Source organism: Oreochromis aureus, linkage group 14 (genome assembly GCF_013358895.1).
Source record: "Oreochromis aureus strain Israel breed Guangdong linkage group 14, ZZ_aureus, whole genome shotgun sequence".
Taxonomy (NCBI): domain Eukaryota; kingdom Metazoa; phylum Chordata; class Actinopteri; order Cichliformes; family Cichlidae; genus Oreochromis; species Oreochromis aureus.
The window spans coordinates 35,473,649-35,501,522 of record NC_052955.1 but is presented as its reverse complement, the minus strand read 5'-3'; the positions used below and the strand labels follow the sequence as shown (position 1 = coordinate 35,501,522).

The 27,874-nt window shown below is 42.3% G+C and overlaps 1 protein-coding gene across 2 annotated transcripts; it reads left to right on the top strand.

Moving 5' to 3' along the window:
- The first annotated feature begins 425 nt into the window (after nucleotides 1-425).
- LOC116323707 (large neutral amino acids transporter small subunit 4-like) lies at nucleotides 426-26,708 on the top strand. 2 transcript variants are annotated; one of them, XM_031744110.2, is made up of 14 exons: nucleotides 426-659; nucleotides 2,668-2,890; nucleotides 7,045-7,264; nucleotides 7,355-7,410; nucleotides 7,569-7,645; nucleotides 16,754-16,846; nucleotides 17,038-17,171; nucleotides 17,565-17,776; nucleotides 20,442-20,585; nucleotides 20,948-21,074; nucleotides 21,159-21,291; nucleotides 21,648-21,721; nucleotides 23,138-23,261; nucleotides 23,357-26,708. In XM_031744110.2, exons 2-14 carry the CDS (start codon nucleotides 2,731-2,733, stop codon nucleotides 23,516-23,518), a joined length of 1,716 nt encoding a protein of 571 aa, XP_031599970.1. In that variant the 5' UTR covers nucleotides 426-659; nucleotides 2,668-2,730; the 3' UTR covers nucleotides 23,519-26,708. The 2 variants fall into 2 exon arrangements, with proteins under 2 accessions (XP_031599970.1, XP_031599971.1); XM_031744111.2 differs by lacking the exon at nucleotides 426-659 and adding an exon at nucleotides 2,433-2,517.
- The last annotated feature ends 1,166 nt before the right edge of the window (nucleotides 26,709-27,874 follow it).

Sequence of the window (27,874 nt, the reverse complement as noted above, 5' to 3'; positions counted from 1 at the left end):
CATTTGGCACGAAGCTGAAAGTAAACAGGGTGTCACCTCATATTCTGGTGGATTTATGGGCAATTTGTGGCTTACATAAGCACACACACACACACACACACACACACACACAAGAGGCTTTTCAGAAGGTTCCTAGTTTACCATAGCCCACTGACACCTTTAATGCAGATGCAGAACATTTTTTCTCCACAGATCACAGCTGGACAGTCTGGGTTCTGCTGTCCTCTTTATGACACTGTTTTTGTTTCACAGTGAGAGCTACATAATGACCAGCTGTTCAGTCCGTGTCCAAACAAGCCCTCACAGTATATTTCTTAATATATTGTGAAACAGTGCACATGTATAACATTGGAGCGCTCTGATTGGCCACGGTTGGTCTCTAGCTCAGCCAGTAGCCAATGGAGTAGCTCTGTTGTTTGTGTACCGCTGCTGCGCTAGTATAAAAGAGGAGGCGACGACCCCCGAGAAGAAAAACAGAGAACTAAAGAAAGCCGGGAGGCACCTGGCTGTGAGCTGTCACCGCTGCCCCGCGTCTCTTCCACCGACCGACGCTCTCCCTCGCAGAGGCGGATCTAACTGCGAGGACCGAGCCGCTCAGCTGAACCCCCCCCCCCCCACACCCACGCCACCTCCAGGATCCACACACGCGAGCGCTTCAGGTGAGGTTCGCATCAGAGGATGCTCTGCAGACACTGCTCCCCGGGGAAGAGGCTGCACATACTCTGAGAGGACGTGATCTGTGACAGGCGGCGTTTTGCAGTGTCGTCCTTCACTCACAGTGTCTCCGCTTTGTTTAAAGGCTGCTGAGAGGAAGCTCGAGCTGCATCAGCCGTGACTCTGTCATCAACTTCATCCAGCCTCTCACTGTGTGTCAGTCATTTTCCATCCGCGCTTCGTTTTTTTCTGCGCTTTTTACAGCAAACTTACAGCTGATATGATCACACAGTCCATATTTACACAGGCACACACACACAAACATACTTCATTTTCCTCTCTTTATTAATAATTAATAACCAAACTGAAGGTGCTTTTAAAGTACTGGTTCGATTTATGGTAGAAGTAATGTGACGGAAGCTGCTGTGAAGAAGCAGAGTGATAGCGGGGATGCTTTGTTTTGGAGGCTGTTTGTGTCTAGTTAACTGTCTTTGTTTGGGCATGATGACGGCGGTTCCCCCTGAGCTGTTGTTGATACTGAACAGCTGAGAGCTTCTGGCTGAGATCGGCGTCAAATGCTGAAACCTAAAGTGTGCAGACCCGGAAAATCAGACGAAGTGGTTTTCAAAAATAAAAGCAGCAAGAATGCGTCGAGCGCTGAGAGCACGCGGCTGAACACGAACGCGTTTTATTTTGAAATTCAAAACCGGAATGGGAATATAATATTCTGTGTCTCTTGCAGAGGGCTAGAGATGTAGCTCGAGGAAGGTGGCGGCGGTGGAGGGGTGTTTTGTGCGGATACTTTTAGTCCAGTTCAGACCAGTTCTAAGGCTTCTGCTCGTTCACCGCAGTGTTCTTTGTCTCATTGTTCAGTGCGACGAAGCTGCTGCTGAGAAATGCACAAACTTTTAATGAACTCTGGTCTGTGTGTGTTCAAGCTATATTAGCTTATTTTCACGGCCGTTAGTGTTGGGGTCGTCGAGTTAGGATATCTAAAGTTCATATTCACACAAAAACACGGACAGTAGTCTTAAACCGGCCTTCTTTCAACAGATGACTGTCTAAAATGAGCAAAGTGGAGGGAACAAGTAGGTTATGTGTGCTAGCCAGATGGAGTTTTTACTGGGGAATTAAAACAAGTACAATTACACATAATGTCGCTCGGTATTATCAGATAAATGTGGGCTGTGTGTTCGTAATAAATTCATTTCTGGATGTTTCAATACATTTCCAGTTAGTATTTTATGTGTTATGACGTTAGCCTCTGTAACGGTGCACAATGTACTAACAGCAGAGCCAGCTCATTGAGAAGCGCTCGCGGTGAACACCAAGCAGCAGCTGAGTCTCGCGCCGCGCTGGTTCGAACCGGCTGAGCTTGCGCTGCATTCAGTTGAAGTGGGATTTTCGGACAACGTTTATGACAAAGGGTTGCTCCACAACCCCAAATAAAACGCCTCACGTTTCAGCACAAGCAGAGGAGAAGTCGTGTCCTGTTATGGCATTTTTTAATATTAAAACTAAAATAAAATTTAAATATGACAGTTTCCACGTCAAAACTTATACAAACAACATTTTCAAAAATGTAAACACCCTCTGCCGTGTCCTATTCGGGTGGAATACAACAACAACCTCACGTGTAGCTGCTGTACAAACAACCAATAAGAGGAGACCTGTTGTACCCTGGAGCCAATCAGATATGTCAGGGGGAGACAGTTTAATATTTATAGGAGGGCTTTGCTCCTCAAATGTCTCAGCTGTTTCCAGTTTGTGACTGTCTTCTCGATCACAACCGTCCTCAGCAGGTTAGAAAAAAAGACCTGTACTGAATATGGCTCCAGGAATCATCTAAAACACTTGCAAGAGGTCATATTGTTCAAATATTTCATAATGTTAAAGAACTACATGAACTAGACTTAACAAAAATAATTATAAATAAACCAGTAAGAAGTACCTCACCATGGGTATAATTTCTGGTTGTCATCTTGTCTCTGCTGTCTCTATCTTATCTTCCAGGCTTAAGCAGCCCTCCTCATATTCGGTCAGGTCTAGCACATTGCTACCTCTGATCCATCCAAAATGGCTCCTACTCTGGCCACGGCCTTCTCCCGCCGCTGGTGGATGGCGGTTACAGCAGTCATTGAGAACCTGCTTTTCTCTGCTGTGCTTCTTGGCTGGTCGTCCCTGCTCATCATGCTCAAGTCGGAGGGCTTCTACTCCTACCTGTGCAAAGGACGAGGTGAGTCTACTTTACTGTAAGTGGGTTTGTGGTTTTGGTTAGGGGGGGTTGTTTACTTCGAGTACTTGAGGGGGCTAGAGATGTAGCTCGAGGAAGGTGGCGGCGGTGGAGGGGCCCTGAGTATCTGCTCAGGGCCCCTTTGACCTGTTCCAACAAAAACACATCAAATTCATTCATTTTCCATCCTTTCTTCCTTTCTGCATGACGATCCCCTGAGCTAGTAAAAAACTGAAAGCCTCAGGACACTGATCTTAACACTCAGGTGTACTTGCTGTTCCTCTGCTGTGGAATTATGCAGAACACATAAGCAAGTGTGCAAACCTTTTTGTAGAAAGCACCCATGTTTTATCTTACTTTGGCACCTCATCCTCAGTACAGTGTGTTACCTCTCTCAGCAGGAGCAGGGCCTTTGAGAAAAGTGGCTGCCTGCATATTGGCAAGCACAAGCTTCTCATTGATCCAACAGTTGGCTTCTTCTTGTGGAAAACGGGTCATTATGGCGACAGCAGCCTAGGTCTGAACAACCCTCAAAAACATCCATAAAGTGCTCCTGCACAACAATGCCACAGATGCATCAGAGATGGTCATTTTGTTGTTATTTGATTCTGTCTCCTACTCTGTGATCAAAGATGATGCAGTGAGCTGCTGTACTCAGAGGGTTATTATTTGGTTATCAAAGATTGCCCTGTTTAAAAAGCAAAAAAAAAAAACCCAACCAGATGAGGACAGTGGTTCCTCCTTCCTAGCATTTGGTAATCAGTGCTCTCCACAGAAACAGTGTAGATGAGGTGAAATGTAACACCATGCTGAAAAGAACTAGCCCCTTCATCTTCATCATCAGGGATTGAGTTTTTATCCATTGCAGCCCGCCTGTGAATGAGACCATTCATCCCTTCATTCTCCACAGTGATCATCAGACAGGCTGCTCTCTGTCTTTGTCTCTTTGATCCTCTGATTGTATCTTCCTCTGTGTATTTCTCTCTTTGTATCCACAAAGCAGCAGCCGCGAAAGCCTCGCAGGGTTAATTTGTGCATATAAAACCTTTTTTAAATCAATTTAGCTCTGTTAATTCTCTTTCTCTGACTGTTTTGCTTGGGTCATTTCCTTATCTGTTTGCTCTGATTAAGCTTTAGGTATCTCTTACTGTTGACTCAGCTCCTTCCACAGTGACCCGACCTCTGTCACATCACTGTAGGCCCACACTTTTAAGAACCACCCATTATTGTGTTAAATCCGCATTTTGTTTTTGTTTTTTTGTTTTTTTTACATTTCACTTCTGTGAGTGAAATTAGGAGGAGCAGGCATTTTCCTGCAAACAGATGCCCTGATGAAGGAGGAAAGGGGTGCTTTGGAGACTTAAATATGAAGGCACAGTGTGAATATATGATCCTTTGTGTGACTGATATCCTATTTGAATGAGCTGTTTGTTCAGTTTTCGCATATATCTCAAATTAAATCATAAAAATAGACAGTTTGTGTTCCTACCCTTTGGTGTTTCTATGGTGTGAAGTGACCAAAACAGCTTTTTTATAGTTTTATTGTTTTACTCCAAAGGAAATCATGATTTCAGTAGTTGAAGTAGAGTGCTGCTGCTCTGTTTGTATTTTACCTGTTGAGGCTACATGGGTAGGTGTACAGACTTGTAACAATCACTTGACCTTTGCATAATAACCACATCCTTACAAGAGGTCACTGCTCTGTTTTTGTGTTAATACAGCTGCTGTAGCATGGTTGTGGTTTGTCGGCTCTAGAGCGATGTTTCTCCTATCATTGCTCATGCTCTCCTGTCAGTTGACTCTTTTAGTGATAAACAACGTTTCTTGGTAAACAGACAAACCAAAAGAACAGTCCTGTTGGCACATTGTAGTAATGATTAAACCAAATCACTTTGTTGGAGATGAGGCTGTGTGACATCCTTTGTATCCACAGGAGTTTATTAAACAAAAGGCCATGTTGAGAATCTTAGAAGGTTCCTGTGGTGTTGAAAAGAACACTGAAGAGTGGTGGACATAATGTGACTTATCAAAAAGACATTTTCAGAGAAGGGGAGTTGGAGCTTTATGCCTCAATGTGTTTGCGTGGACAGGGTTCTTCCATTATTGACTCATGTTTGCTGTGGCCATTTGATTAGTCAGCAGTAGTTGGGGCTACTGGAGGACAGATGCTGCTATCATCTCTCACAGTCAGCACTTAATGCTCTTGTCTAGTTGATGTGAAATACCTGCCTGGGAGGCAGAGCACATACTCTATAATTGACAATAATATTAGATGAAAAAACTGTAACTAATTTTCAGATGTGGTGCCAATATGAAAGACTTTATTGACTGTTGTGATCACGTTACTTTACTAACCAGATGTGTTTCTTGCTACCAGACAAGGCCGGCAACTTCAAACGTTAAACTGCAGCAGTGGCAATGTGCAAAGTTTGCAATAACAGTAGGAGAGATCTGACTTCCCCACCTGACTTCACCCTGTTGGGTTGTTAGCATAGCTAGCAGGCTGAAAGATCATAGACAATAGACATCAGTCAACTGGGTCTTGTGCCAAAATAAAAATGATCTCTTTCATTTTATAGGACTGTTGTTGTTCGTTATAACATAATCAGAATCAGGGAAACTTTATTAATCCCAGAGAGAATTTGAGTTGTCACAGCAGCAAATATACAACAAACATCAAGAAGATTACTTCGGGCATCCCTCTTGTGAATCTTTGCTCAGGGTCCCAACAGATTTAAGAACCGCCACTGTTATTAACACTATAGGTGCCATTTAAAATGTATTCAGTGTAATATCTTGGAGTTATTCATGGTTCCCAGTGGATGAATCAGTGTGACTTTTAATTTTACATATGTGTACTGGCTCTTTTTTTTAAGAATAATTTTGAGATTTTGCGATTGGAAGCTTAATCCCAAACTGTAGAAACAGCAACCAAGGAAAGAGTTTCCCACTTGGAAATGCACTGTGGCGTTTATCCATTTATTGTAAATCAGTATGACGATGATGCAGCCTACCTTGTGGGAAGATCCCACTGTGAGGATGCACTTGAATAAAATGCATCACATTAGAGTTGGAGGACATTTAGTAACATCCCACAGATCATTCCATGTTTCTGCCCTTGTGCATAATTGAGCTCTTCTGCATGTGTTTAGTTAAAAGCAGCCTCTGGAGCTCAAGTGTCCTCACGTCCCTCAGTGAATGGATGCACCAGCATTAGAATGACCCTGCAGTCATCAGATATTCATTTAGCCACGTTACCTTTTATCTCCTCTCATCACAGGGCACATGACAGTTTTTTTCTGCACCACTCTGGCTTAAATATGAAGTAACAGCTTTCTGTTGGTCTCAAACTCATGCCTCAGGGGTTTGAGACCAACAACAACAACACATCCTTCCTCCCATCCTCCCTTTTCCCTTCAGTAGAGGCAGAGCTCAGTGACACACTCTTGTAACGGGAAGCAGATTTCCAGTTCTGTTTACACTGAGTGTGCAGAGACTTCAGCTGCTGCTGCAAACTTGCCCGCAGGACTCAAATGAAGAAAACACTCAGATGACTTTCTTTAAAGCTCCCTCCTCCACATATGAAGTATGTGGTAACTGCTGATTTGACTTGTATTGTTTTCCTTGCCTAATCAAAGATGAGTTGTTTTCTTCAATCAGTGCTACTCTGTGTCCTCTGTCTATCTGTCTGACACCAGCAGAGTTTACCCAACAGCAGCGGCCTTATCGAGCACAAGGACAAAAATAGACTCCACATGAACTCGGTGGACTGTGTTTACCAGTAATTCACCAGAGGAGGCAGACTGATTAAAACTGTTACAGAGTTCCCCTCCACCATGCGGGGGGTTCACTTTGGGTCTATTCTGGTACTTGTTTACCCTGTATTGGGTTGTTTACTTGACCTTTGAATGAGTTTCCTGGCTTTTTTGATCAGCAGCTCAGCTCTGAGAGGGGAGGGGTGGCTGCAAAAGCTCAGAATTTCCAGAGTAATATTAGAAATAAGCTCTGAAAAAGCAAGCAGGTGTTCATTTCTCACCTCTAGAAATGTCTAGAAGACTGTGTCAACGGGACCTTAGCCTTGTTAGTCTTATGTTGGAAAATGGAAATACTGACAAAAAAAAGTACACAAAACTCTATCTTCTCTTATTTCCAACCAGAAAACAGCTCCAGCTTCAACTTCTCCAACACATCCACCCCTGCAGCCAAAGGCGGAGAAGAAGAGTACTTGGAAATGAACAACTGGCCCATCTGCAAAGACCAGGATGAGATGCTGAACCTGGCTTTTACTGTGGGTTCCTTCTTGCTGTCAGCCATAACTCTGCCCCTGGGTATTATCATGGACAAATACGGGCCGCGGAAGCTGCGACTGTTGGGGAGGTGAGCCCGTGAATCCTGCTGTCTGTTAGATAGCGATGGTCCTTTTCTTGTCCAACCTGTTTTTCATAACCAACTGCTTTGTCTTTCCAGTGCCTGCTTTGCCTTCTCCTGTCTCCTCATCGCCTATGGTGCCAGCGATCCCAACAGTACGTACGTCCACCTGTGTCACATACATCTCATTACATTATCACGGCTCATGTGATGTATTAATGCTAATCAATCAGATACAGTACGTGAGGTTCGTCATGTGTCGGCCTAGTAAGTTGGTCTAGTAACCTCTGCATGTGTTGCTTTTCTCCCGTAGATCTGTCCATCCTGATCTTCTTCGCATTGGCGATGAATGGGTTTGGAGGCATGTGCATGACCTTCACTTCACTGACGGTAAGAGATGCTTTACGAAGCTCACATTATTGGGACATACTTAGCTTTGGTCTGTTTATAGCTGGTATTTCATTTGTTGCTCTGGTTCATTCCTACTTCTCCACAAAAGTCTTGTTTTTTACTGGGAGGTGAGACTCATGATTGGGACATAAAACTGCATGTATAGAATCAGCAATCAAAACAACAACAACAAAAAAAACTGACTAAATTTTCCTCAAAATAAGCTTTTGAGAACCCTTTTTCCACTGGACCTTTAGCTTTCACCTCCATCTTCATTGCTCGGGAATTCTTCCTTGGGTATGGGTTCAGCATTTGTTCACTGTCGAGTCTCTCTCTTATTTGACGTGGTAGTTGCCTGCTGAGGCTGTAGTCTGTGTGGGCCGCTGTGGTTAAAATATATTCTTTGAATGAAATGTTATGATTTGAACATGAAACTTTCGGTCACGTTATTGGGATATCCTCCATAACTCATAGAGGCACGCTGAAGAATCCCTTCACCCTGTGAAATGTCTCATAGCTCTGTAAATAAAGTGTTGTGGAATACCTCAGTGATTTTAATTTATTACGACAACAACCTCATTTTTCAAGGAAAGGTAGTGCCGCCAGCTTCTCTACAACCCGACACTAAAATCTCCACTTCGTTGGCAATTACATGCAGTTTGTTTCCTCTCTGAATGACAGCCTGTAATAAAATATCAGCGAGCCACAACACTGATATCTGGAGAAATGAAAAGGTATTAAAAGTGGAGATGGAGGAAGAGAGTGAAGTGTGAAGTGATGGCTTCAGACGTGCATACAAAGAAGTGAGGGGCAGAAAGATGGATGCATTGGACGGAGGGAACATTTAAAAAAGATGGCTGAATGAAGAGCTGGAGAGAGACGGCTGACAACAGACTGCTTGGAGGAGAGGTATAAGAGGTGGTGTGTAGATAGGAGAAGGGTGGTGAGGGATGCAGCGCCTGAGGAAAGCCAGTGGTCAGGATGACCTCATCAGTCAGAGAAAGTGCCGCATCACAGGAGAGGACACGTGAGCAAGAGAGTTGTTACAAGGCAGAGAGCAGTGATCTATTATTCACTCCTGCTCTGGCTACGAGCCAAATAAAGCCCTCTCCTCATTACTATTTCATCCACACAAGGACGTATGTGTGTGTGTGCTTGCGCGTATGTGTATCACTTTGCTGCTTCATGGTAGCTACAGCATTTCTCTTCCAGCCTGAACAGCAGAGGTGGACTCTCTCAGAAAATGACTCAAACAGGAAGTAGCAACAGGAGGGCAGTGTGTGTGTGTGTGTGTGTGTGTGTGTGTGTGTGTGTGTGTGTGTGTGTGTGTCTTCTCCACCCATGCTTTTCCATTTCCTTTCCAGGCTGTGTATTAGGACCCTGACGGATACATGCACTAGCTGTTCAGCTGGTTTTATCCTGCTGCACTCCTCCCTCCGCACTTTAGTCTGAGCCCGCCTGTTTTCGTCTTCTCCTGTTTCAGTTTTAGCTGCTCTCACACGACCGTCGAAACTCTGTGTGTGTGTGTGTGTGTGTGTGTGTGTGTGTGTGTGTTATTTTAGCTGATTTACCGCTCCTTGCAGGTCCAGACAAACATTTCAGTTATACTGCCACTTCAGTGTGTGTGTGTGTGTGTGTGTGTGTGTGTGTGTGTGTGTGTGTGTGTGTATGTGTGTCAGGGTGTTTGCAGAGCTTAAAAAGCACTTAATCGATAGATTCAGAAGGTCGTAAAAGGTTTTTAAAACGTGTGAATTTAACCTTTTTTAAATTGTTATTGTTCCATGCTGCTAAGAAGTATTGAAAAATAAAACCTAATCATAAAAAAGTGGAGCCCCTGTAATTTAAATTTATCAAATGCTGCAGAAACTGAGAAAGAAGCAAATAAAAAGTGCTGCTGTGTGAATGCTCATCTGTTTTCATTCTCTTTTTCCTGAAGCTGTGTGTGAAGGGTTATGAGAGAGAAACTATAACCTTTATTTTTCAGGGCGTGGAAAACAAGCTGCATTTGGACTATCATAGGTCACTGAAACTCCTCAGGTCACTGTGACCTGTGCCATTTTCTCACTGTGTGTCTGTGCATGTTCCCAAAATTATCTCCCTCCTCTACTGCTTTATGTTCCTTTTCAGTCTCTTTTCATTTGACTTCTTCCGTTCTTCCTCTTTGTCTTTGCCTCAATTCTACATCCTACCCAAACTCTTTGTCCCGAGCTGTCGATGAAAACAGGCAATGAAGGATGAGTGCAGGAGACAAGAGAGGAAGAGAGCTGCAGTTAATAATGACTTTCCCTTTGCTCATCATTCCTCACAGTTTTGACTTGTGAGCAGTTTCATGTTACAAACCCCCTCTATATACGTACTGTAAAACCACACCCACAGGCACACTCCAAGCTCCGCCTCTTGTTTTTGTCTGACTGGTGGGACATGTCATAGCCCACCCTGCTTGCTGAGTTTGAATCTGAAGCTCTGCTCAAAAATCTGCTTTTTGTCCAGTGTCTTGAATGCACTGACTGTTTCTTTATCTGAAAACACGTTTGTATACCAGCAAGCTTGCTGACTTGTGGTCATAGTTGTGAAATGTAAATGTTCTCTTCACTGAGTCACTTTCCAACTTTGAGATGTGGCTGAAGGTGAAATGGGGAGTGATTGGACAATGTGTAAAGTGCACACACAGGCCTTCATTCCACCCGCTGAAGGGATGGGAGTTGTAACAAAAAGCAGTAAGATCAGGCTGGAATGAGATGGAGGAAGCACAGTATACTATATAAACTGTTTACAGCACAAAACGTAGGGAAACAATGTTGGAGTGAAAAAGGTCAGGAGTTATTCAGTAATGTGAGATGGAAGCTGGCCAGACAGAGCAGCAATCACTGATATCGAGCGTTGCGTAGCGACGTGAATGGTCTGATCGGGGTGGCTGAGGGATCTAGAATAGAGGAGCTGGAATGACTGCAAATCCCAGATTAATGGTAATGTTGGATCTTAATGTTAGCTCAGAGACATCCGCACCCTTCCAAAGTCATATTTCTGGTGGAAACATTGCTGGCTTTGTTGTTTGCTGGTTTCACCCCTAAGTAAGTTTAGAAAAAGAAATTGACTTCTAATAAGCGAGAGAGTGAGATGACGTCAGGTTGAATGAAGTATGCCTTTTGGTGTTTGTCATCTGGTGTTTGCTGTTCTTATGGCCCACTTGGCTGCTCTTTATGACTATCCTGTGTTTCAGGACAGGACCGGTTAGAGCTGGTTCTCAATGGTCAAGCAGCATCAGGGTGCTGAAGTTTCCACTTGCTGCGGCAAAACCCTCTTCCTCCTTTCATTTCTCTGTTCTTTCCTCTCAGACGGCTGAATCAAATTTTCTCTTCTTTTTTTTTCTGCACGAAAGACTCAGCATATTTTCCCACTCCTCACCCAGGTGTCTTTGTCACTTCACACTGCCTTTTTCATTTCAGTTTTAAACACTCAGCGCACACAGACACACACTCTTGGTGGCGTACAAACTTTGCGCAAAAGTGTGCCATGGCCAAAAAATTGCAGTGACAGAATGTTTGCACAGTCCAGTGATAAGACAATAGATGCAGACTGTAGTCTTACTCCGTTGCCTGAGTCAATCTTGCCCGAAGCCCCTCTGATATATAATAAACAAACACGTAGAGCCTACTTATTATGTATAAGTGGGTCACAGCTCCTCTGTTTGCACTCATTACATTCAGCACTGTCACCAAATAACAATGAGTCAGCGCAGGTTTCAGCGCCCCTGTGCGTTTATTTGAAGCAAACATTATTAAAAAAAAAGTTTTACAGTATTGACTCACACAGGTATGCTAGCAAATCTGTAGTGTTGTCGTAAGGTAGAGCTAAATGCTAATGTTAATATTTGCTAATAAACAGGTTGAGTTAAAGTGTGTTTAAAATTTTACAGCTGAAGCACATCGAGCATTATGGTCAGGTTTTGTTTTAGCCACATGCTAAATAGGGAATATTTCTAAAGATTTATGATGTTACAATGCCTAACATAAAATAATTTTGGCAATACTGTTTTTTCTATTTAAACCTTTTCCATTTGGGTGTGTTTTTAAACATTTTTTTAAATCTCTGATGATGGCAGATTGTTTATTTAAAATGTTAAACGTTATATTTTTCTACAGGACACAGACTGAAATGTATCCATCTAACTTGACTCTGTTGCATTAACCTTGCTTACATTAGCCATTGCAAACTCTTTCAACTTTGCTCAGATCTGTTTGCTGGTCTTTTAAGTGCTGTACTAAATTGGAAAGCTCAGTAACATTGCTTGCATATTGCCTTTTGCAAATCAAATCAGGATGCCCCCCTGGTCATAAAACACTTCTTAGCCCATTCCGCCTGCCTTATCAACAAAATAGGGCAATGCTAATGTGCCCACTGCATAAGTCCCCAACTTCCATGTGTAGTTTTTGCTATACTTATAGGGATTTTTCTTCAGGATGTAAGAATAGACAAGAACGCTTGCCAAAGGCAACTACTATACTAAAAAAACGCAAGAGTCAAGAACCAATTCCAGTTATCCAACTCATTTAAAACCTATGCTTCTAGCCCATGCAATTTCTTTCATCAGTGCTAGCCTAGTTTCTTGAAGTTGTCTGTGGCTTAACAGTGATACTAAGCTGTTAGCATGCCTTTAAGTAATCCACCTGTTTGTATCAAGGCTGATAAAAGGGTTGTGCTGATGCAAAAAAACCCCAAAACAACCTCTGTAGACCTTGAGACTAGCTAAAAAGGAGCATTTGTGAAAGAAACATTTCTTTTCACTCATTCATATAAATCACACTGATGATATTGACAGCTTGCTAAAATGATAAGTGAAATGATAAGTTACATGGATACCCTTCAAACAAAAACCCAAACGCCCACTTTTTGCTTTCATGTTTGTGTCTCCAGATATATTGATGTTTTATTGTTGTCTTTATGTTTACACCATTTATCAATCACGTGCATTACCAAAAAAACAAAAAAAACCCACACACCTGCTGAACCCAATAACCAGTCCCTGATCTCTTATCTCCAGGTCACTGCTCTGAAGATAAAATAGACCTTTAGTGGCCGTTCAAATACAGGGCCCATCATGTGTGTACTTTGTGCACGGATACACTGTGACCATAGAGCTAACAAAAGGGCTATTCAGGGACGAAGCAACAAGAGCGGTTGGTGATGGGTGTTATTACCTTTAGAGAGGTATAAGGCTGCGCTCAGTCTGTTCCTGCACCACTCACAGTGGAAATGAACACAGCAAGTGTGATATCTGTGATGATGTGGAGATTAGAAAACTAAAAGAAGTAGTAAGGGATTAGCAAAGCCTGTATTTAGTGAAGCAGAAAGGTGAGGACATGAAATTTCCACAGCAAACACTGGGAAGGCGTTGGATCAAGAACTACATGATCACATACTGTACCTTGAAGGCCGAGAAACATAGGCGACACATTCCTCTGATGATTAGAAAAAGCACCAAAACAAGCGGCTGTTCTCTGAAGTCAGGTCTTACAGGGACTGGGACTGAAAAACGCACACAGATTTTTAGCTAGCTTAACAAACATCTGTTGGATGGATTGCCATAAAGTGTTGTGCAGATATATGGTTGACATTTAAGAGTATGATTACAATTTTCAAGCCATTATATATCATATTTAGGTTGTAAATATTATCGTCCAAGTTGGAATTGGAACTAAAACATTTTTATGAAAGCTCTCATGTCATCTGACTTGGTGTTAAAAAGTACAGGACAGTGTATATTCTCATGGCCCTACAATATTGTCATATGTCCAACAAAGTGTAAGGGTACATTAACCTTCTTAAGATGGTTAATGTACAAGCACATAAAAGGGGAAAAGATTCAACTGCATGCACACTGCAGGACAAATAAGAAATGAGCAGATATAAAAATTACAGATTTTCTTACTTGGGGCAGAAATAGTCAGAAATGGGCTAAAATCTAAAAAATATAGTGTTGTATCATATTTAAAAACATTCATCTGAAGCTAGTAGCTAATTTAAATCTGCAGTCCTTTAGCAGATAGACACGAAACACTAGTACAGCTCATGTAAACAGTATTACAAAGTACAAGGTGTTACCTTTTCTTATCATGTTAGCATTGTTACGTGTATTTGCAGCGTTGTGGGATTGACTCTGTGAAGCTGTGCACAGAGCTTCACTGAGCTGTGAGCCTGCATGAAGAGTCAGCTGCTTTTTGATCACTTTCATGATCAAGAGCTCGTTCATATATACAGACTCAGTGAATCCCCTTTGAGAAAAAAGTGTCTTTATACCATGTCACAAATTTGTGATCACAGGAGCATAGTTTTGTCTGTTGTTGAGAGGCCATTTACAGTTACAGTGTGTCTGTTAGCACGTGAGGCCACAGCTGATTCTTTGGTCAGTCTGCCTGACTTAAGTGTTATTGACTGAAGCTACAGAATCTCTGCTATCTCTTCCTCATCGAGCCCGACAGCTGCTGCTCCCATCGACGCACCCGCCCACATTTTGTCCTCACGCTGCTGAACCCATTAATCCCTACTTCTCCTTTCATGATTAGCAGTCCAAACCGGTTTGTGACATGTTTTTGGGAAACAGTGGTCTCAGCAGCTGACTCTGACTAAGAACTAGAGTCAGTCACAGAAACTCCCAGTGTGACGTAAGCTTGTTTTGCTCAGCAGTATCACAAGCACTAGATCTGTTATGTTTCTTTTTTCTTTTTTTCCCACTGCTTCGGGCATGCTACCGTTCACTCACGTGATTTTGTTTTCTCCCACTCTCCAGTGTGCTCACCGAAGTTAATGCCAATGATAACAGTTCCGTTCATCAGACAAAAAAGGTGAATGGCAGAAAAGTCAGGGACTGACTTATCAACACTGCAGTGGCCTTGTTCCTTGTTTAACTGTACTGAATATTTGGTAACTGAATGGGGAGCTATTTATTTGAACTAGGGATTTAGGGCCTGGATTAAAATAACTTATTAGAGAATCTGCCCCCCAGAGTGATTTCTGTTGTTCTTAAACAACATGCTTATAATGAAATAATGGAGGATTACATTGAAGTACTTTTTCACTGATCATTTTCATTCAGTTGCTTAAATCAAACTCTTCCCATGATTTACAATATAATAACAAAAGTCTTGCAAAAGTCTGGCATAAAAAGAGCCATCATCACAGGACAGAGTGAGGAAGTGCTGCAGCGCCAGCAGGGAAATCTGAACCTGCTGACTGCATAGATTTGTGAGCGGGCCGCTGTCATCGTGACACAGAATCTGCTGAGACGGGGATCTACGTGTCCTCTGTCTCCTCTTCACCAAGCGAGCCAAAGGGCAGCCAACTTGCCCCCTTGTTGTGCAGGAATTTGGGGGGGCCTTGTTGTTTTGGATGACCTGGCTGGGGTGTAGTGATTTTTTTGTGGCTCACCTTTGCTCCAATTAGTACAGGGAGTGACGTTCATATGGGGTGAGGGGGTTCGAGCAGCTGGCTAACAAGCTTCGCCCCTGTGGCGAGCACAGCGCCTCGACGGACGGGTGGATGGACAGATGAGGACAATGAGAGCGGAGCTGGAGGGAAGCGCCTCCGCTATTTATGACCCATAATAACGCTTTCACTGATGAGTTACAGTCAAATTTTGAACTCCCTGCCTGTGCTCGTTTACTGCAGGAGCTTCCTTTCAATGCTTTTGACTCCGAGTTTGATTTCCTCTCTCCTATATAGCACTTTGAATCCAGATGGCACAGATGAACTCTGACCTACATCAGACCAGTCAGCCACATGGTGCTCTCATTTTTCACGCTGTTTTTCACTTCCTCAAGACGGCTGTTTACACTCTGAAGTTGCCTAGTAAAGGAACAGGGCGTACACTTATCTCTCGTCAAGAGCGGAGTGTCATTATGGAAGACCCGAGCTTTTTTTGTCTCTGCTCTTCTGCAGATCTCGGAACAAAAACACATTAATGCGTCCAGCACAGAGTGTGCACATACTTGGTGGGGACAAGACTATCAGCAGTCAATATTTGTGAGCAGCAGATTAAACCATTTGCCGTATGTATGCAGTGTGCTGCATTCTTTCACAGTCAGTGGCCATTTGCAGGTCTAAGTGGATTGTATAAGGACAAAATATGACAACAAAGATTAGTGTGCAACCTAATATGCTGTCCACAGAGCAGAAATGAAGCTAATCCAATTACAGATGGGTAATAGATGTCATTTTGACTGCAGCAGCTCCACTGCTGTAGGTTAATGGGTTGTGATACATGTGAGTTTGGTTCAATGCTGTAACTTTTCCTGAACAGTACAGCCTGTTTCCTCAGGCACCATTTCAAGTACTAAGCAGCAAATGCTAAAATGTAGCATAGCATAGTGGTTTGCTGAGATTAGCCCACATGAGCTAATATTACTCACAGTGAAAACAGATTCATGGTGTGCTGTCATTAAAAACTTTCATTTGCAGCAGAAGACATGAACGGTCCAGTTATGTGGGACTTTAACCTTGAGTTCAGCATTTTGATCATCTGTCTTTACAAATTGAACGTGGATGACAGGGCTGAGCACGAGCTCTATAGAAACATGTATTATATTGCTGTAAAGAGGCATGCCTGCCTGAATGCACTTGAGTGGTGGATCATGGGGAATAGTTCAGGGCATTGCACACAAATGTAGTAGTTGGTAGTCACACCTTACTCTGCTTTTTCTTCTGTTTTGTTTTATATGGGACTGTCATTAGATTTAAGATCCAGACTTGTTTTTGCAATGAGAGGAGTTGCCTCCTACTGGGCATCATAAAGAATGCAGAACAAACCACTTCTCCACAGGCTTCACTTTTCACACTCAAAAGCCTTCAACTGATACAGCTAATGAGAAAGCTGTTTTATTTTTGTTTTTGTTTCGCAGTTTCTGCGTGCTATGGATTATTGATTATTTTTTGTCCTCCTTTAAGCCCTTGGCCACTTTTTTTTGATAATGTAAATCATAGCCAGGTGACATAAAGAGGTCAAGCTTGACTGCTTTGGTTCTTATGAGTCTGTGGACTCATAAGAGTGTGCATTTAAAAGGAAATTGGTCTTGCAGTTAAATGTCTAAACTGATCTGTCTGCTCTCTTCACAGCTGCCCAACATGTTTGGAGATCTGAGGTCGACCTTCATTGCCCTGATGATTGGATCCTATGCTTCCTCTGCTGTCACTTTCCCTGGCATCAAGGTAACATACAGTCACTCACTTACCCTGGCTGATTCTTGATTTACCTCAAACATCCACATGTCCTCATCCATGACTGAAAGATTTTCCTAAAGGGCAGTATTAACTCAGAAGGAATAACCCTGCAACTGGAGAGTGTGTTATTGATTCTCCATTATGATGTTTTTGTGTGGATCCTGTCTTCCTGCCTGTAGGTGATCTATGATCTGGGTGCCACATTCATCTCCATCCTTCTGGTTTGGGCCGGCTGTGCCTGCCTCGTCTTCTTGAACTGCTTCATCAACTGGCCTTTGGAGCCCTTCCCTGGCCCAGAAGACATGGACTTCACGTAAGACAAACAGGCATACTTAGTCTGGCATGCACACAAAGCCGCATGGACATATGTGTAGCTGTTTTTAAGCAGAATTATTAGCTAAGCTCGAGTTACACCTGCTCGAAAAATGATTCTGACTGAGCCTAGGCACGCTGGATTTTCCACAGAGATCACTGCTTTACCTCATACACACTGCAAGATTCCAAACACGTACAAGCGCACACACTTATCTGCAGTAAATCCCAAAATAATGCAGTGGAGACCATTAGAGCCCTAAAGGGGAAAGACCATAAAACCAGATGATCAGCCTACTTTGCTCTCATTCACCTGGATCTTTTAATGTTTACTTAGCCTCTTGCTTTTGGTGTCTGCTTACATTTCCCTTTCTTTCTTACTTTCCTTTGTCAGGGTGAAAATCAAATTCAGCTGGCTAGGATTTGACCATAAGATCACCGGTAAGCAATTTTATCGGCAGGTGACCACAGTGGGACGCCGTCTGAGTGTAGGCCACGCCATAAAGCAGCAGGATGCGCCCTCCAAAGAGCTGTCCACACAAGAGGCCAACAAGCTGTGCCTGTCCACCGTTGACCTGGAGGTGAATTGCAAGAGTCAGGAGGAGAGTAAGTCTGAATAAGCTCTAACATCTAAAGTCTGTTATATAAAGACTGAACTTAAAATAGAAACTACTTGAATTGGAGCAACAGTTATGTTTCTTGAAAGACTGTAAAAGCCCATTCACAGTTTTTAGCAGTGGCTTTCTTTGCCATCTGGTCGTCAAAACTGGAATCTCCAGCAAGCTGCTGACAGAATGTAACTGCTGTCTGTGACAGGAGGAAATCCAAAAACATGCACAAGTCAGCATAAGTGTGCCTTATGATCAAATTAGTCATTCTTGAGGAGATGAATATTGTCACAACTCAAAAGTCAGTCAGCTGGTGCAGTTAGACTTAAAATGAACTGAGCAAAAGAGGTGCTACGTGTGTTAGGTTTGCCAGTAATCAAGTCATAAAAGTGCATCTCTTCTCTTTGAAAGGACTGCTGCCAAGTGGAATCCAGCATAAATAAAATAAATCCCACTGATATGAAAAATAAAGACTTGAATTCCGTTGTTATAGTGTAGGCTCCTTAAGTGCAAAGTGTTCTATAATTTGTAAAAATTAACTTAATGCCCTTACTGTGTGCTTTGAATCATAAATCCAAGTTAAAATATAGACAATATACTTATTAATATACCTACAATTTTTACATTTATTTTGGCAATGAATTTTATTTACATAGAATATTTAACAATTATGTATTTCAAATTAATGTAAGTTTTAAAGTGTGAAATTTTTTAAAAAGGTTAACACTTCTGTTAGTTTTTACATTTTTAAAATGTGATAACACTGTATGTAGTGTTTTAGGTTGGCTGGCTGGAAAATATCACATCCATGCTAAGATAACCTCTGTTACCCATGCCCTCCTGGCTTTCCTACCAGGGTCAGGGACCCCCAGTGGGTTAGTCTTGTCACACCTCTCTCGGTCTCTTTGGTACCAAACGGACCGTGGAATCGGTTCAGACCCTGTTCTTAGAAAGGGGCTCAGCAGGTGTGTGTCGCGCTGGCAGGGAGCCTTAGAGAAGCACTGTGGTGGACTGTATCAGCCATTACAGTCAGTTTCTGACTGTGTGTGTTTTCAGTGCATTCAGGATGCCCATGGCTGGTTTCATAACAGCCTGGTCATGTCTGGGGCTGTTTAAAGAGGCCCATGTTACACCCTCACACACAAACTTGTTCCCCTCTCCGTTTGATGTAAGTTGAAGCAGCTGTGAGGGTTGCAGAGTACATGCATCTTAGGCCTTGGCCTATTCGTCCTGCCTCCTCAGATATAAGGATCAAGGTCAGATCCAAATGTTTGTGTTTTCTGTTAGTAATGCGCTTAAATCATGTATCTGGACCGGCACAGTCAGCACTTGTTTGGTATGTTAGATACATTTTGTACTAGGGCTGTAGATAGAGAATGAAGGTTGAAGAACTTTTTGTAAATATGTTGGCGGATTTTGTAAATGTTGAAATGAAATATAAGCTAGTTTTACATTAACAGCTGTGTTCACTTATAAATTATTTTAGTGCTTTACAAGCATTTTCAAACAATTAAGTCCAGGATAGATACCTGTTGTTGAAGGCAATGAACCTATCTGCTTCATCTGGGCACCCATCATTAGTTGGTGTGTCCGGCGTTTCTATGTATGGACAGCTGTCCATTTTCCACTTCTATCCACACCATTCATTAATGATCAACTTTTCCTAGAACCGGCCTTTCTTTGAATCCTCCAGACATTCATTCACATTAAGATGTCACCATGGCACCTGGGTGCCAGTGGGAAAATTTACATGTCAGTCTCATCCTTTCCTCTCAGCCAGCGGGAGAGGCTTTATTGGTGGAGTTTTCCATCTGTTTAGAAAGTGAAAAGAGGCTCTGCATGTTTGACCATCTGTACCTTAGATGAAAGTTTGTTGCTGCTGATAGTGGAGGCTTCAAACGAGGTCATTATCATGTAGGTTGTTTGTCAAGATGCTATGAATTCACTCGTACATTCCTGTTTTTATTGAAATTATCTTTTTTTCTTTCTTTTTTTAAGTCCATGGGTTTGTTTATGTAAGAACAACTGACGAATATAACTACTGAGTGAATTTAGCAAACCTATAAATGCTAACACTAACACTCAGCGAACCAGCAATGAACTTATAGCCTGATATAGGTCGATATTGACTGATCCTGACCTAGTTGACTCATATGATATGAATAGCAATGAGAAAAGAAACAAATGTGGTAAATACACCTCTTGGTATTGGCTCAGGTTAGACTTTTATCTCAAAGCACTGCTATGCCTAAAGTCATCCTCAGTGTACCACAACTTAGGCCTCGTATATTTTGTCATTTTTTTCTACCACTGAACACTTTAGAGGTATTAAATACTTTTTTGAAAACTGATTGTCATTTTCCACAAGCAGTGAACAGCTGATCTTAGCCCTTACATTGACTTTTGCTCTTAGTTTTTCCTACAGCGTGCACAGATAAAGTTGATTTTGAAAACATCGTATCTTCTGATGCAGGCAGCGTGCATCTGTAAGGTCATGAAAACAGATTATAGAACTTTCTGCTCCGTAAAATGATTTGGATGATTTCATATAACTGTGCATAGAAGGAAAAAAATATCCTTATCCAATATTTTTGGTTAATATCTTTGTGGTATATTAACACAGTGATTTGATCTCACCCTGACTTCTGTTATTTCCTCTGCAGCTCAGAGCTTCATGAAGAGTATCTTCAGTCCCATCTTCTTGCTGAGCCTTATCACCATGTGCGTGACTCAGCTGCGCCTCATCTTCTACATGGGAGCCATGAACACCATCCTGGAGTCCCTAACAGACAGAGACCTCAGCACAGGTGTGTGTGGTTTCATAAAGCTAGTGTGTCAAGCTATACATGTTCTGAGAGCAGTTGCGTTTTTATCTTTAACACATCTTTGACATCTCTGTCATGCTGGCTTCCTGCTGTTGTTGCAGTGGAGAGGATGGAAGTGGGTAAGAGACATGAGGCCACATTAGCAACCTTCTGCCCCCCTCCCTACCCTAAACTGTTTGTCCACTTTTTTGCATGACCCCCGACCCCCCAATAGCTCCATGACATCGGCAAACTGTTTTTCCATTCCTGTCAGTGTGCACCACCCTCTGATGTCTTCGTACTGTTTACCAGATGTTCACCCTGAAACCGTAATAACGCTGCCTCTGCTGCTGTTTGTCTCCTAGTGAGCGTGTACACCTCCATCTTTGGCGTGCTCCAGCTCCTTTGTCTGGTCACCTCTCCTGTGATTGGCTACGTAATGGACTGGAAGCTTAAAGACTGTGAGGATGAAAATGACAAGAGCACCAAGAGGTCAGCGTGCACGCTCAGGAGTAACAAATAATTCTATAAAACCCCAGATGTTCTCAATGTTTTCTTCTTCTTTTGTTCTATTAGAGAGCCTGGTCAACCCCGTCGCCCTGACAAGCGGATCCAGAAGATCGTCAATGCCACCAGAGCTTTTATCTTCACCAACATACTCCTGGTTGGCTTTGGCGTTACCTGTATCATCCCCAACCTCCCACTTCAGGTATGCAGTAGGAGGCTGGGGGAGTCATTTTAATAAAGTGTTTAGGTGTTGGGGGTTCACGCTCCTCTGCATGTGCTGGTGCTGTAGGTCTCCCCTAGAGGGAGACTAAACACTGCAGAAGAGAGCAATGCACACGGTGTTAAACCACTCACATGGCAATGCAGCTGCTGCTATTTCTCAGTGCTGTGGAGCCACCTGCTGGACAAAAATGTTGTTGCAGTTTATTTTGTTCTCTCTTGAAACTCATTTGTCAAAGACAAACCCTTTTGTTTTTCAGTGAATACCCAGCAGGTGTGACCTGAGCATTTATTTACTGTAAAAAAATCTTTCTTTTCCTCTTTTCTCTCCTACTTCAGGTTGTCTCCTTTATCCTGCACACTATTGTGAGAGGCTTCATCCACTCTGCAGTTGGCGGGCTTTATGCTGCTGTGTAAGTGTCTGACATGTTTAAAAGATTCAATTCAATTTTATTTATATAGCGCCAAATCACAACAAAAGTCTCCTCAAGGCGCTTTATATTGTACAGTAGATAGCACAATAATAAATACAGAGAAAAACCCAACAATCATATGACCCCCTATGAGCAAGCACTTTGGCGACAGTGGGAAGGAAAAACTCCCTTTAACAGGAAGAAACCTCCGGCAGAACCAGGCTCAGGAGGGGCGGCCATCTGCTGCGACCGGTTGGGGTGAAAGAAGGAAAACAGGATGAAAGACATGCTGTGGAAGAGAGACAGAGATTAATAACAGATATGATTCGATGCAGAGAGGTCTATTAGCACATAGTGAGTGAGAAAGGTGACTGGAAAGGAAAAACTCAATGCATCATGGGAATCCCTGGCAGCCTACATCTATTGCAGCATAACTAAGGGAGGATTCGGGGTCACCTGGTCCAGCACTAACTATATGCTTTAGCAAAAAGGAAAGTTTTAAGCCTAATCTTGAAAGTAGAGATAGTGTCTGTCTCCCGAATCCAAACTGGAAGCTGGTCCCACAGAAGAGGGGCCTGAAAACTGAAGGCTCTCCCTCCCATTCTACTTTTAAACACTCTAGGGACAGCAAGTAGGCCTGCAGAGCGAGAGCGAAGATGATGGCAAACCAGTAAGGAATTGTGCAGTAACGCTGTCCTACACCAGATACAGAAAGTGATAAGTGGATTGTAGGCATTTCTATCCTTCTGTGTCAACAATCACTCTTTTTGGGCAAGATTCTGCTCATGTTCTAGAGCAGGGGTGTCAAACATAAAGCCCATCAGCCAGAATTGGTCCAGCAAAGACAAAATGAAGGAGGGCATAGATTTTGTGTGGCTTTTCCTATCAATAAAGACCCCTTCCCCCATTGTTATAATTATAGTTATAATTATTATATTATAATTACGTAGTTGAGGTGAGGTGTCCTCACACTTTGATAACCTGAGACTGTGTGCAGGGTGATAAGAGCTCAAAAATCTTATGAAAAATTGCCAAATGACTGCAGCTAGAGATTAGTCTATATAAATGCAATCCATCATTATTATTATTATTATTATTATTATTATTGTTATTAGCTGACACCGCTGCATTTAGAGAAAATGATGATTGGGCATTTTTCTTGTAATGAATTAAAATACCTGCCAAAACATTTCCTCTGAGTTGCAAGAACAATATTATCCAAAATGAGCCTACACAGGATGTGAATATTACATAACAGTGTGTCTGGGGGCATGTCATATATGACTGACAGTGAATTTGTTTTTAATTTGATTCACTGTAAATTGATTTATTGGGCCTGATAGTCACAGTTAGCTCAGGTTAGTTAAGTGACCTGTTTAAATTTCCCATATGACTCATGCTTTTTGTCCCCTGCAGGTATCCATCCTCTCAGTTTGGCAGCCTGACAGGCATGCAGTCTCTGATCAGCGCTCTGTTCGCCCTGCTCCAGCAACCTCTCTTCATGGCCATGGTGGGACCCCTGGAGGAAGACCCCCTATGGGTAAGATGATGCACAGAGATACTGGCTTTAAAGAGTGTAGAATTCAAATTTTAGCACATCATTATATCTAACTGCTTTCCTCACGCGGTGCCCAGGTGAACGTGGGTCTGCTGGTGCTGAGCATGCTGGGATTCTGCCTGCCCTTCTACCTGCTGCACCACAGCCGCCAGCTTCAGCGCCTCAGAGACGAACGTGACGAAGATCCCAAGATCTATGTTAAGATGAACAATGGCAGCACTCCTGAGGCCTGTGTGTAGACGGGCACGAAGACGAGTTTTTACAAAGTAGATGAGCTACACTAAAGAGGGAGGGGACTGAGGTCACGTTCCTGTGGGACATGTGTTGAACGAATTCACTCTGAGACCGCCACACCTCACACTCATAAATCTTACATTCCCCATGCACACACAGATGCACACACTTCCACCATCATACTGACACCCATATGTGACTGAACACCACTGTGACACCACCTTCACCCTCTCTGTGAAGAACCCCTAACACACACTCACCCATTCAGTCCACATGGAGAGCTTTCAGTCCCTTGACTGCACCCATGAACCGAGGAGAAAACTGACTAAAGGGAGAGAAAAGAAGCAGCTGCTTCAGTCTCCCCAAAGGTTCCTCCTCTCTCACTTTTTTCTTCATGTCTGCCATTTAATTTCATGCTGTTACATCTGAGGATCAGCTGGTTTAGCGTCTCCTAGTCCTACTTAAGTAACCACAGGAGAAGATGCCAAAAAATGTCAGCAGCAGTGTTCAAAGGTTTTAGACATTTGCTTTCTGATTGCCCAGGATGGTCAGTTTTTGTTTTGTTTTTTGTGAGAAGAAGCTCACACACACACACACACACACACACACACACACACACACACACACACACACACACACACACTCAGACCCACTCAGCATCCTGGGCCACGGCATCTCTGTGCTCTCTTGTGCACAAGGGCATTAACTCAATAAGAACCCATTGAGAGCAGCACTGGTAGCAGTTTAGATGGAAACCTGGACAGGTTTGAGCCCAGCGCACAATACACAGCCTCAGTGTGTGTGTGACATGATGCAGTGACTGGGTTAATCTGCGGGGTTAGACACACACTGCATGATGCCAGCGATGGTGCTGGTCCTTTATTACTGCTGCCATTATTTTTCTTTTGTTTCTTTGTCTATATGTTTGAAATATGTAATCTTTTTTGTATTTACTTGCAATATGATCTTGGATGTGTTAGGTGTTTATTTCTTTTGCATGATCTCAAGCTATTAAGGTGGAAATTATTTTAGACATACTGTGTTTTCAAAGGTTGGTGTGGTTGCTAGGTGAATTTTAGGATCTTGATTGGTTGTAGCAATAAGTCTTCAGCGAGGTTTAACATGCTGAAATCCAGACATGCAGGATATTCAGTGGACTGCATTTCCTAATCACAAAAAGGTGCTAGTTTAATCACAGAAATGTGTCTGTTGCATTTGCTTTAAGGCACTGTTAAGGTCATCAGATTACCAACGAGAGATTGTTTTTCTTAAGGCATGTTCCAAAGAATCAGTCAGATTATGTTTTGCTTGGTATCACTTCTGCTCGGTCACGCAAACGCTGGGATTCTTGAATTCACCTCTTACAGACAAAGGGAGATTTAGCTTGATGGTAGCAGAGTGAAACAGACACAATCTTCCAGCTTCTGAGAAAAGACACCAGCGTTCTGAGACTAAGTACAGACAATAAAGCAGTCTTTCTTTCAAGCAGAAGCCCAGAACAGAAGCATGGAGTGTGTAGACGATGAAGCAGGGAGATAATAATTCAGTCTGCTGTCCTCAAATGTCATACAGAGAAGCTCCTCTGATACCCCCGCCCCCAACTTGCAGTACGGTGACAGAGGCACATCCAAAGACAGCTTCATGACCCTCAGAGTGCCTCACTGTGATAGGGGTAGTGGATCTGGGCAGCATTTAACCCCGCTCTTCCTCCATCTAGCCATCATCCATTCATCCATCCTTTCCCTACCTACTCAAGCACACCTTAAAATGTTTACTGACAGAACTGAGAGACAAAGCTCTGCTGCCATCACGTGCTCCCAGCAAATGACTTCATTAAGACAAGAACGACACACGATGCACTTTAGAGCCTCTAAAACGGACCTGCCTGCCCATGTATCTATCACACAGTGCGTGGCTGCTTATGGATGGTGCATGATGCAAAGAATGTAGACTCTGAGCTTAAAATCTAGATTTGTAATTTACAATTCAGTTATTTTTGTATAATCCCATTGCTTCACACGTTCCTTTTATTGCCTTTATGTGCTTGGACAGTGGGGCAGAGACTCATCTCTCAGTTCTGCAACCTTCACAGGATGAACCAGTCGCAACAATATTAAACCTAATATAGGTTTAAAGAAGCAGGAGAAGACTGTATGGATTAAAGTTGGTACAGAAATGATTTTAGTTGGATGACAAGTGTCATCAACTTTTGGATTGTGGGGAAAAAGTGTACATTTGTAATTAAAGGTGTTTGCATCTCTTTATCTAACTGAATGGTGGCCTTTTTGGTCATATATTACAGTCCTGACTGACTGTATTTCCATAAATGCAGATCTTATTTTGTACATCCACATGTCTTGTTGTTTGGAGCAGTTATCCAATACCTAGCACAAAAGGTATTGGATATCAGACCTGAACATATCTAAATATTTATAATTCTGCCATCTTTATTTGTATTTTGTAAATTGAGATCCACACAAAGACAACCAGGGAAAGTCCTACTCAGAAGTCATTCCACAAGTGCAAGATTATCTCTCAATAACAGTTTTGTGCTTGTGGGATAGAACACAATAGATTTTTAAAAAAATAGAAATGTAAAGTCAGTGCTCATATCTTCACTTACAAATGTACAGTTTGTGCAGGATTAACATCATATGTAAATGTCAGGTGAAGACAGACACTTGGTGGATGAGTGAGTTTATTTTTTCACAAACTGTAAACCAATCAGCACTTTTCCTTCACTGGTGTACCTGAAACGCCTCACTCCATCCTTCCGGCATCCTCACCTTCACAGCTTAGCCTGAACCTCTGATGATTGGAATTGGTTTATTGATCGATGTGTTTATTGATTGTTTTTTTTCTTCTCATGATGAATTCCCATTCAGCATTTCCGTGTGTTGTGTTTTTATGTCACTGTGTACTGATAGAAAATCTAGATTGGAGCTGAAACTCTGACACCCTGCACCCCTCCCCTATATATATATATATATATATATTTTTTTTTTTATCTACCTACCATGCTTCATTTTAGTTTTTCTGTCTTTTATTAAGCTTCTTTGCCTCTGATGTTTACGAGAATGTCTTTGCATTGTCTTACAGTGTATGTTGTCTTGGACTTTCCAAGACATGCTGTTTCAAGTAAAAAAAAAAAAAAAAAAAAATCAATATATGAAGCAAAATAAACAATAATTTGTACTGCTGTGTCTCTTATTTCCAGTGGGAGAGATGTGCAGATAGAGCTGGTAGAGGTACTACAATATGGAAGCTTGTGGTATCTGCAGTTAAATAGCATAGCAGGACAGAAACCACCCGATTTCGAAGTAAAGCAACAGAGAGTCAAGTCTGAAAGCAAACCTGTTGAGCAGCAGCAGTGAAAACAGTTAATTCACAACAGGTTCAACCTGAGTTAACTGTTTCTCTCTGTACTGGTTAGACCACACCGGGCGTTGACACACACTCCACCCACTAAAAAGACAAGGAAATGTACATTATTATGTGCTCGTACTGATACTCGGTGAGCTCAGATCACAGATTTAAACAGAATAGGCAATCATGGAATAACTTTTTTAATTTTTCAATTATGCACCATCTGTTTGCTATTAACACATGTGGTCACATCTATTAAGGTCACAGAAATTAGTGTGTCATGCATAGATAGCAAAAAATGAATTTTAAAGTGTGTAAAAATGTCTGTTTTGTGGTTTCTACTTCCCACCAGAGCTATTAAACTGTAATCTAGTCTATTATTTTTAATGTTATTCTATCATACTAATTGTTATTTGACTGGTTTTGATACTGGAACAGAAGCATTGACAGTAGCAGAATAGTTACAACAACAGACATTCAACCTATAAACGTGCTCTGCTGTAAAGTGCTTAAGAAATAAACATGTTGTTGACAGTTTTGCCACATTCACTAATCTAATCTCTGTTTACATAATGCTCAGTGACCTTGTGGTTCCTTGGAGGGCTCTGGGTTCAGTATAGTGTGGAGCATCGACTCAATGGAAATCTTCATTTCCGTTCTTCGGGAGTTGAGCATTTTTAACATTAAACGGAAACACTTAAAATGCACCAGTCTTATAGACATGAATAAGGTGCTGTTTTGTGTTTTAATGTGTGTTTAATGTGTGTTTTAAAGGGCCCAACTAGGGGACAGGCATTGCAGATTAGCTCAGGCTATAAAGGCTGCGGTGTGTTGGCTGTGAGAATAAACTAAATTAATGTCACTGTGAGAAGATATTTCAAGAAAAGTGATAACAAGAAAAGGCAACTTAAAAGTTCACGTAAAGACTGGTCGAAGGGTTGACGACTGCTCGTGAACGTCACACGGAGGCACCTGAGCTAAAGGTGTGTGCCGCC